This window comes from Triplophysa rosa, linkage group LG2 (assembly GCF_024868665.1).
Source record: "Triplophysa rosa linkage group LG2, Trosa_1v2, whole genome shotgun sequence".
NCBI lineage: Eukaryota > Metazoa > Chordata > Actinopteri > Cypriniformes > Nemacheilidae > Triplophysa > Triplophysa rosa.
In genome coordinates, this window is record NC_079891.1 from 33,209,526 (window position 1) to 33,220,993 (window position 11,468).

Consider the following 11,468-nt stretch of genomic DNA (forward strand, 5'->3'; position numbering starts at 1 on the left):
TGCAAATGGTTGGAGGATAAGGAGTTGGAACCATGTCTGAGGGCCGTCTCTGGGAATAACCATTAGGCGTACTGCTCTCTGTCGGAAGGCGATTAGCGTAGCCTCGGTTCTCTTTCTAATAAACCTTGCATTGGGTTAGTCACTCAATTAATTCTCTGGGGCTTCATTCCCACACTCCTGAATTATGTTGCATAATAAAAGACTGTTACTAAATGGTCTTGAATTGAACAAAAGTGGCACATCTCTAATTGTTATTTGTAAAACAAAACTATCCAACAGTTACTTCAAGGTACCCAATCAATAATAAAAGACTTGTTTAGTTGTGCTTTCTTACAATCAGTATATAGGAAATGTAAGTTAAAGTGTCGCCAATGTATACGATTAAAACTTGAAGTGCACGGTGATGAGGTCTTAATATGTATGGAAAGTGTCTTAAAAAAGGTCTTTAAAAGTATTCCATTTAGCTCCATGATTCTGTATATATAGATTTCTGTATATATTCTGTGTATGTTCCGCATTTATTTGACTAACCAATAAAGTTGCTTACTCCAGCTTTAATCCTCCTAGTAGCATGGCCTTGTAAACTAACGGTTTGTTGACAAACTGTTTATATGCTCTCCTACTTGTAAGTCGCTTTGGATAAAAGCGTCTGCCAAATGAATAAATGTAAATGTAATGTTCAACAAAGTTCACCAAAAACTGAAAATTCATTCATCATTTACTCACCCTCATGCCATTCCAAACCTGAGGATATTTTGAGGAATGTCAGTAACAACACTGAGCCCCATTGACTTCTATTCTTCTAAACCACTAAAACATTTCTGAGAATATCTTCTTTTGTGTTTTTGAATAACACGAGGGTGAATAAATGATGACAGAATTGTTATTTTCGGGTGAACTCGATTTAAAGAAGTTTTGTGCGTTCTAAACGTCACGTAGAAAGACTGTTAAAATGAGAACGCTTGTTTCAACGAGCATACGTTTCAGATTTCAATAAATTCGTCATTGTGGAGTCAAATTCTCCCCGTTTAGGGTGGCAGGCTGAATTATTTAGCGTTGAATGCCTCCAGTGTCCATTTCGGTCTCTTGTGACGGTGCGAGGTGCTTTACTGCCAGAAACGATAAAGGGCAGGTTCCACATTCGTGTGTGTGCACTTTAAGAAAGTATTTTATAAGCATTTATATATGTTCGTACTGTACGTACAGTATATATTTTATATATAGAATGCTTGTTTATTTTTTTCAAGCCACATGCCCAAGGCAACAGTTTTCTGGTCTATATGTATACAGTATGCATCTGCATGCTTGTTTATATGGCGTGGGAGGTTATGACTTTGTTCTTCTGACCCCGCTCGGGCCATGTAACCCCGGTGGGCTCCAGTCCAGGCCACTCATGCCCTTCTTGCCTCTCATTTACGTTCGCACACATCACACAAATCTGTGTTCCACCCATGACGCTTATATACCGCCTGGCACTGGTATGATCTGTGTGTTCCTGAATGTGGTAGCTCAGACAAAGAGCTGAGTGTTAAGACGTCTCAAAAGGAGAAAAGAATGAACAGCAGACTCTTGCTGTACTGTAGGAAACATTGAAACATGAGCAAAATGAACTTATATGAAGAGAGACAGAAAGACAGACAAAAGAAATCTTGCATGTCTTGCCCCTGGTTAAATATACAGTATATGCACCGCTGGATATCAGTTTCTTAAACCTGTGGGCGAATGAGGGCACATAAACATTCTTATTGTATTATATCAATTTCGAGTCAGCTATTGTTTGAAGACTAACAGATAAGACTTAGACGGGAAACAAGAAATCGTTGCCGCCGGGGCGGGGCATTTATTATAAATAGGGGACGAATGCCATTCCCCTATACACTAGTAGCAACTTTTGCAATTTCTGCTTTCAGGAAAATAACTCTTTCAAGAATCTTTACATTTAAACGGTACATATGATTGCAGGTAGCTCTTTTATCTGCATTTACATTTTTATTTACATATGGAATATGTACCTAGGTTATGACATGTTTAGGACGAGCTTTTGACAACTTGTTGGATACTGTGTGTTATCTGATGATGTTTAATTCATGCGTTCATTACTAGGTGTGTACTCTGAAACACACCTTTAGGGGCCGGTGGGAATAACCCCGTATTATTTCGATCTTTTCATTTTTTTCTGTGGGAGATTCTATGTGGAGATATGTGCACGCACTAGTCTTCTGAATTTCAACTTTTACCTCAAAAATACATGAAAAAATACCAAAAAACAAACACAAGCGTTTAATGGTTTTCTCCAGTTTAACCATTTTAACAATAACATTCAAAGCTGATGGCCACGTGAAAAAAATATTGCATACTTCAGTATTTACAATAGTGTGCGCTTAGAAAATTATAAAGATTTCATTGTAGTAGGAGTGCCAACCAAATACTATGGTTAAACTGAGGTGATTCGCAAAGCAATGGTTAATTTGAGGTTATCATGGCTTAACTACAACAACCATGTTTTTGTTGTTGTATTTGTAGTAAACCCATGGTTAATTTTCGTCAGGGTAGTAGAATTTCCAGATACTACAATGTTTTTAACCTTACCATATTAAATGATACTGTATTTACTACGGTTATCAATTCACTGAAGATAATATGTTTACTGTAATATAGTACAATGCACTTCAGTTTACTATAGTAAATACTAAAGTACACCTATAGTGCTGATGAAAAGACAAGTCATTCGGTACACTCTGCATCGCATAGTCATACCAGAGATTTTGTATTAGCCCCTCTCACCTACCAACACTTCTCAATAGCACCTTGAATAGATCCCTCCTCTGTTCCTTTCTGGCTTTCACTCCCTCCCTTTTGCTCAATGTCCGCTGCTTACTCTTGTCCACTTTTGATTCTCTCTCTCGCGCTCTCTCACGCTCTCTCTCTCTCTCGCGCTCTCTCCTCCTGAGTGTTTGTCGTTCACTCATTCACACAGAAACGCACGGAGGTAGCCTAATTGCGGGTCCCCGGGCACCTGCGCATGCGTCACTACGCGCCTCGTCTGTATGCCGTTCAGTCAGCTCAGCTAAACAGACCGTCGACTGAGGGAAAAGCGGGGGCTTTAAAACCCATCAGGTGCAGAGAGAGTGTGTGTGTGTGTGCGTGTGTGTGTGTGTGTGTGTGTGTGTGCGTGTGTGTGTGTGTGTGTGTGTGTGTGTGTGTGTGCGTGTGCGTGTGCGTGTGCGTGTGCGTGTGCGTGTGTGTGTGCAGGCTGAATGATCGCGTGGATATTTCTCAGAAGATAAGAGGGATACACATACGTTAGACTCGAGTAGCGGGAGTGGACAGTTAACTTTGCATCTTTAATGTTAACGGAGTATTGTTTTTCTCTTCAGAGTCTGTCATTCTCTGCCAGTCAAGTGAAAAGGAGATCTACATGATTCGGTAAGGAGATTAATATGTGGATTTATACAATACAGATGTTGTAAATTTACCAAAAATTAATCGTGAAACGAACTCTGCTAAGCTAGCTCTGCCGCGAACAGTGATGTCACTATCCTGCTCAGATTCCGTTATAAAGAGGCGAAATAACGACAAACGATGCTTGAAAGCACAGTAGCCTTTAGTGCAAAATAAAGTAGATGTGCATTTTGTGAGGAAAATGTGAGTAATAGGTGATTTTTTAATCTTATACTTGAAATTAAACAGAAAGTTTTTAGGGTTCTGGAAGATGTTAGGGTTAGGTTAGGGTTATGTAATGTGATGTATAGTGATGCATGCCGTTATTAAATCATAAGAGGGACATACTAAATAATATCAAATGAACTTATTTTCAATACTTCCACTCACTTTTCACTTATTAACAAATGTAAACTAACTTTTAAAAAATCTCACTGTGTCCAACCTTATTAGTGGCTTCTTGTTTATGTTGAATAATTCCGACATTTACAAAATCCACATTCACAAAATGATCTATAAATGTCAGCACGTCAGATGAGACTATTTTAATGGCTAATAGCCATTAAACATTCTAGGTAAATATGTTGCTGTATTTGAGAATATGTCGTAATTATGTTAACAGCAATCTCTCAGTTTTAGGGTTCATGAACATTCCTTTTTTGTTGTACACACAAGTTTTTACATCAAAACTTTCAATTAGACCGTTTGTATAATAGATCCTTTGTTGCATTTTTTAGTTTTATCTTAAATTAGAATTGGAGACAGTTGCTACAGCAATACTTTGTGGCTCTGAAAAATCCTCATTATTTGTGGCCATCAACATAACAAAGATGATGCTGTTGGCGTGTTTGCTATCAACAAAGGTTGACTTTGAATAAGAACAATGGGTTCCTTCAGATGACTTCTGCCCATCTAGATTTCTGATCTCTGGTGGAGTTTTTGGAGGCTGCTGTGTCCCTGCTGGTTTTGCGAAGCAGATATGTGATCCTGGTCTGTGAAGCATGAAGACACGCAGACAGTATCACTTTTTCTCTGAATGGTTAATTCATGAGCTGGACAGCTGGGTTTCATATTGAACTTCGAACCTAAGTTTGGAATTTAAAATATTTGAGAATTGTTCTTAAGAATTGATTGAACTGAATCGAAAGCCTTTATTGTCATTGTATAGGTCTGTATACAATGGAAAAAAAACATATAACAATAGACAAATAAATATAATTGAGTAATTATTGTCAATTCATCATTTACAGTATTGCAATGATTAACTCTCTGCAAGCTTGACTGACTTGGCCTGCCAGAACTGAAGCAATATATAGCCTATGGTGATGTTCTGTTTTCTGATCTTTTATTATTTATAATCATTTATAGACTAAGGCCCAGTTTCATATACAAGGCTTAGCTTAAGACAGGAATATGCCTTAGATTAATTAGGATATTTAAGTCACTTTTATTAAAATGCCTTATATAAAAACATTACTGGTGTGTATCTTGAGACAAAACAAAGGCAATTACATATTTAAAGATATGTCAGAGCAATTTATTTTCAGTTAAGACAGCTCAAACTTTCATTTTAGTCTGGGACTAGTCCTAAGCCTTGTCTGTGAAACCGGCATAAGTGTGATATTAGAATAAAAAAATTTTTTTGTTACACATCAGACTATTAAAACAACCTAAAAAAACAGAAATGGTGAAACGGTAAAATACATGTAACTTTATTCAATTAAATTTGATTAATATAGCGCTTTCCACAATTTTCATTGTTGAAAATCGACTTTACATACATTATGATTTTCAAAAAATAATAGTAAAACATGTTAATAAAATAAAATATATGGTATTAAAAAATAAAATAAATATGGTATTGAAATACATGGTATTATTGAAATTTTTGTCTATACAATGTTTATTGATGAAACTTATCTGAAATGAATGTTGGATTGTTAGAAACTATAAATTGTTATATTAATGAATATATTTAATTGAAGTATATTATTTTAAATATTATCAGTACTGGATTCTTAAAATTACAATATACCAGAACAATTGACAATAATACCATAACATGAAAGTAGAATGTATGTTTGTGGCAAAGAACCAAAACTCCACCACCAAACTCATTTGCAGTAATTGCAGTTGAAATAACAAATCGCTGCTGTCCTTTTGAAACGTCGTATCTCCGTATATCGTGATTTTTATTTTTTGCCATAAATCATAATTATTAGTCACCCTTTATGTGTGTCACAGGGTTTTGCAAATATCTAACCAATAAAAAGTATTAAAAAGTGCTTGTCGAATACACAGTATGTAATCATTTAAAAAGTTCAGTGTTTTTTTTTTTTCAATTTCCTGAAAAACTGCGAATTTGGACATCCAAGGTTTTACAAGGACAGCGACAAAATGTAACGTTCTCAAATTCCACATAGCTGCATTGCCTGCGATGCCAGTGCAAATCCCCACACAGCGCTGTGAGCAGAAGCAGGTCGTATGGCAGAACTCGTGGGAAAAGCAATTGAGCGAGCAGCAGTCTTCTAAATAATTGGGCACATGAGGAAATGGTGACGAAAATCCCTTAGAAATGGCTAGACAATCAAATGCTAACAGCACTGTAGTGCATAGCGCAGCACATTTATACTGGCTTTACGTAAATGCCATTTAGAAATACAGCTGTGAGCCACAACAAAGCCAGTCAAAATGTCCATTCTGTTGCACTAAATCTATATACTGTATGTTTTTCTTTGTGTTAGAAATTTCCTTCAAGTTCCAACCAGACAGCTATGATGGTTGGAAAGCCGGTGAGACAGTGGAGGTCCGTCTGTAAGGGGCTGATTCTGGGTGGTCTCTTAACCACCTGCATGATTCTTCTGTATTGTCTGTCGGCCCCGGAGGTTCACTTCGGTCTGCAGGAGTAAGTCATCTCAAGTATTGTGTCAGAAACAGTGTACAATACAACAAACCCTTACAAAAATACACTCTAAAAAATGTTGGGTTGTTTCGGGTCAAAAATGGACGAACCTAAATGTTGAGTTAGAAATTACCCTACGTTGGGTTGTTTCAACCCATTGTTGGGTCAAATATAAACATTCTTTGGGTTATTTTAACCCAACATTTGGCTTTGTCCATATTTGACCCATTGATGGGTTGAAATAACCCAACATTGTTAGAGTAAAAAGTTAGGAAGTACTTCAAGTTCATTTTGTTGAGTAAATTTACTCATAAAAGTTCAAGAATATTTGTAAGTAAATCTTAGGACTAAACTAAGTTTATAAAAGTGTACTTTTTTAGATACTTGCATCTTTAAGTCTAAAGTTAAAGTGTATTAGTATAGTAATCTTTGAGTACGTAACTAGTTTACAGCTATTTTTCTCAGAAGTACATAAAGTATATTTCTGAGAAGGATATAAAAAGTGAACTGGAAGTATACTTTCTTATTTTTTAGTTTAAAAGAAGTATACAGTACTAAAATAGCACACTTGAATAAACTTAGTTTTTTAAAAAGCAAATCTTAATGAGAAATGCATGTCATTTTATTTTGGAATATAAGTGTAATTTGACATGTAGTATGTTTTAATGAATGTCAAAAATATATATAATGATAAAAATATAATAGCGTTAAAATTATTATTATTAAGAATAATTATTAATGAACAAGGAAATTACATTTCATTACATATACATACATATTGTGTGACATCACGTTTTTATATGAAAAATGGATCACTACCATAATGAAAATTATCCGGTCAGTCCTTTAAAAATTATATTTAGTAAATAATATAATAGACTAACTTGATTTGAAAAATGTGCCTTAAACATGATTTACTGTTTCAATAATTTCTCTTTTAATCTATTTATTTTTGGCCTACAGTATCATGTATCAATCTTGACGGTCCTGCATAATTTAAAATGAAATATTTTGTCTGTATTTGTCTACAGGGTCCCGGTACCTTTCTCGTGCGCTCATCGCCCATCTCCCGCTCACTCCTCAACAATCTCTAACAGCTCCCATCATGCATCAGGGCAGAGGGCCTGCTCTCCCAAAATGGACGTGATGTTCCTGAAAACCCACAAAACAGCCAGCAGCACTTTTCTCAACATACTCTTTCGCTTCGGCGAGAAGCACCATCTCAAATTTGCCTTCCCCAACAGCCGCAATGACTTCTTTTACCCCTCCCCTTTCCATCGCTCACAAGTGAAAGACTACAGACCGGGAATGTGTTTTAATATCATCTGTAATCACATGCGTTTCAATGCTGCCGAGGTGGCCAATGTGCTCCCGGCCGACGCCTCGTACATCACAATCCTCCGTGACCCAGCTGACCTCGCCGAGTCCTCCTTCCATTATTTTGGACGTGTGGTACCTCTGACGTGGAAGCTTTCGGGGGAGGATAAACTTGGAGAATTCTTGACAGATCCTGAGCTTTACTACGATCCAGAGGGATTCAATTCCTTCTATCTTAAAAACTTGCTTTTCTTTGACTTTGGCGAGGATAATAACGTGGACCCTCATGACCCAAAGGTGGAGGTTGCCATTGACGCCATCGCCAAACGCTTTCAGCTGGTAATGCTTGTGGAGTACTTCGAGGAGTCTCTTATCTTGCTCAAGGATGCTCTCTGCTGGGACATGGAGGACTTGGTATTTTTCAAACTCAACGCGCGGAAAGGTTCAACCATTTCTAGACTGACCCCAGAGCTCAGAGCCAAGGCGCTGGAATGGAACGCTATCGATTGGAAGCTTTACCAGTATTTCAACGGCACTTTTTGGCGTAAGGTGGACGCTTACGGCCGCAAGCGCATGGCCAAAGATGTGATGGAGCTGCATCGCAGGAACGCAGAAATGACTTCTGTTTGCATCGAGGGAGGCCGCGCTGTCGATGCAGGAAACATTCTTGAGACTTCCATGCAGCCGTGGCAACCCATAGGCGAGAAGTCAATTATGGGGTACAATCTGAAAAAGAACATAGACAAAGTTCATCGAAAGCTCTGTAGGAAAATGCTCACCCCAGAGTTGCAATACCTTACGGATATGGGCGTCAACCTGTGGATAACAAGACTGTGGGGTCACATAAGAGAAATCATTCACTGGTAGTCTTGTTTTTACCATTAAGGTGAAAGATTAGCACTGACTTGTATGCAACAGACCTAAAACCTTTTCTGTGTCAGAAAGAAAGAAAAAATTAATGAAAATGTTTTATAGTTTTATAAATCTCACACAAGCAAGTGCTGACAGTCACATCTTTAACATGTTAGCTGTGTGTTTATATAACAGTGTACTGTAAGTCACTGCTGTGTATTACAAAGTGTTCGAGTGCTTGAGTCAATCATAAAAAATGAATCAACTACACACTTGTTGTTACATGACCTCATTCTTGGTTTTTATTGTTGGTGCCAATGGCAATAGCAATAAATTTCTTACATCTGATATGGTGGAAACGGTTGTCATGGAAACAGCTTTGCTGATATGATCTGTTGATGAAAAACTCTTGTTCGGAATGTTGAGTTAAAGGGTGCTTTTGTGAGAAAATGTGATGACATAAGGCTTGGTGAAGCCACTCAGAAAATAAAAACTTTATGTAACTTTCATGTGTCTCATTCCTGTTTTACCCACATGAGCAACACAATCCGACACTTTTCAGGGAATGAATGAAGTCTTTCATTTTTGGTTGCATGAGAACAGTCTTTCAGAGATATCAATCACAAAAATAGAGCAGAAGCTGGTTGTGAATGGAATGACCCAGTATAAACTCCTGCAGAGGAGCCTTTTGGGCATTGCAATTGTGTTGATCCATAATACACCCCGATTCTTCTCTTCGGCTCGTATGTCGGCATAAGAGAATCTGCAAAATAATACATCAACAAAGACAACAGAAAAAAAATCATTGCACAATGGTCAGTGTTACTTTAAATAGACATAATAGAACCCTTAAGAAGGTCATGAGCAGACAGTAAATAATAAAAATTGTAAATATATGAAGGCAGTGTTTAATATGTTTGACAAAAACATTATTATTCCTTTAATATGTAAACATTTATTGTATGATTACATCCAAAAAGCCACATAAAATTATCTTTCACCTTTAATCTTTCTTGTAAATACGCCATGTCATTGTGTTTTGTAATGACCATCATCTTTTATTACAATGGTTAGATGTGAATATTGAATAAAATAAAGAACATCCCTACAAATTCTAATGGTCTCCATACAAACTGTTTACCTTTAAGACTATTGCAAAATTTACGTAATGTGATTTGATCCTTATTCGAGTAGGATTTTATGACGTTTTAGTGGTTCCTACCCGCCAGATAGCATCTGTAGATTTTTCTATTTTAGGGATAATTAAAGCGGCTACGAGTAACTTTTGCTTACTGTTGCCCCACGTGGTTGTTTAGCGGAATTGTCTGTATGCAGTGTCGTATAAACTGTCGCAAAGATTTCCAGCTAGCAGCTCAATACACGTTTGAGTTTGTTTACAAAGCCGACGGACCCGACGGACCCAGATACGCTATGAAAACAGCGCATAGCATGCAGGGGCGTAGCAAGCTTTTCAAAAGAGCGGGGGATGGATGTGGTTTGTTTGTTAACAATAAAAACGATGAATACAATGACAGAATGGTACAAAAGGTAGCCTATAACATACAAGATATAAAAAGCTTCCCATTTAAATGAGTGATACTATAAAAGTATAAAAACACACTTAAGCTTGATACAGTGACATGGGTCTGACAGGACGGAGACTGCTAAATTTTGCTTACTTGCGCCTTGAAAAGGGGAGATATATATATAAAAAAACGCCCACACAAAGCTTTTTCTCTGGTGGTATAAATAATGGTACAATTTACTGTTTTTAAACATTAAAATAATATACACTTTTCTTTCATAGTTCTTCAACAGGTATGCAAACAATGACATCATTTCTCACTTTTTTCTCCTCAACAGGTACAATCAAACACAACAGGTAAGTATCCACAAAAGTATTCAGCTAATCAACAAACAATGCTCAAAATATCAAGATCAATTGCACTGGAAATAAACCCACAAATACACTGCTTAACAATGACAATTTGTCCCTCCTCCTCGTCAGTTCCCTGCCTTCATCACAGTTACTTTATACATTGCATGCCACATACATAACCGAATTTAGCTATAGCTGCTGAACAATTTAGCAATTAGCATTAGTCTAAAAAACGAAATATAATACAGAAAACACTCGACATGTCAACAAAACATAAACAGAACATCTTCCCAAACACATATCAAGCTTATTTAAAAACCTCGAAAGCATAAACACTCATTCAAAGTGCCTGGAAAAGGGAGATGTAAATCATAAGTTCCTGCCTCAGCACAAGCTGACAGATAAATCTAACACACCAAGAAAGGCGGGACTTAAGGCAGAACAGCCAATCATCAGCCGGTCACACTCAAAGCCGGTGTCACGTTTGAGAGGGAGAGGAGGCAGCCGCAGCGAGCGCAGACACAGAGCGGCCAGAGAAACGGAGGAGCGACTGCTGTAAGGCGTTTGTGCAAAACTGTGTTTTCTTAGTCTTCATTTACAAGCACTACACACATTCATGACGAGACACGACAACATGCTAGCTATCGACACCGGCAACCATATATTATCTCTCAGCTAGTGTGAACCGGTGTTGCGCCAATGACACAGACTAATAACAAATACGTTCAAAAGTACAGGACAGTAACAAAAAATGTACAAATAACACTTACAAATCCAGGAGCCGGACCGCTAGGTCTGCATCCGTTTTGCAACCCGTTGCCTCTTGCTGCTCGCGCCACTGAGTGTAAGCCTGTCCGATATTGATTCGTGACCGGTGTTGTGCCGAGAAATGCACCCCTGCCAGATTCTGCACCTCCTTCAATAACACGATGTCCGATTGGCTAATTCTAAACCCTCCCCACACCTAATCCTAACCTATCCCCTAACACCTAATCCTCACCCTAACCATTGTGGGGAGGGTGGGTGCATAATTTGGCAGGGGTGCATTTCTCGGCATTACACCGGCCTCGTGTCCGA

At 37.8% G+C, this 11,468-nt stretch overlaps 1 protein-coding gene across 2 annotated transcripts; it reads left to right on the forward strand.

Annotated features, from left to right (window-relative positions):
* The first annotated feature begins 2,757 nt into the window (after positions 1 to 2,757).
* On the forward strand, positions 2,758 to 9,274 carry gal3st1a (galactose-3-O-sulfotransferase 1a). Of its 2 annotated transcripts, XM_057328548.1 has the most exons (4): positions 2,758 to 3,117; positions 3,378 to 3,426; positions 6,186 to 6,346; positions 7,375 to 9,274. In XM_057328548.1, the coding sequence occupies exons 3-4, from the start codon at positions 6,216 to 6,218 to the stop codon at positions 8,525 to 8,527; spliced, it is 1,284 nt and encodes a 427-aa protein (XP_057184531.1). In that variant the 5' UTR covers positions 2,758 to 3,117; positions 3,378 to 3,426; positions 6,186 to 6,215; the 3' UTR covers positions 8,528 to 9,274. The 2 variants fall into 2 exon arrangements, with proteins under 2 accessions (XP_057184531.1, XP_057184527.1); XM_057328544.1 differs by lacking the exons at positions 2,758 to 3,117; positions 3,378 to 3,426 and having other exon boundaries at positions 5,291 to 6,346.
* Positions 9,275 to 11,468: the final 2,194 nt, after the last annotated feature.

Coding starts and splice junctions, on each gene's coding strand:
- gal3st1a (XM_057328548.1), top strand. CDS start 6,216: ATGATGGTTGGAAAGCCGGTGAGACAGTGGAGGTCCGTCTGTAAGGGG. Junction 6,347..7,374: donor GTTCACTTCGGTCTGCAGGA/GTAAGTCATCTC, acceptor ATTTGTCTACAG/GGTCCCGGTACCTTTCTCGT.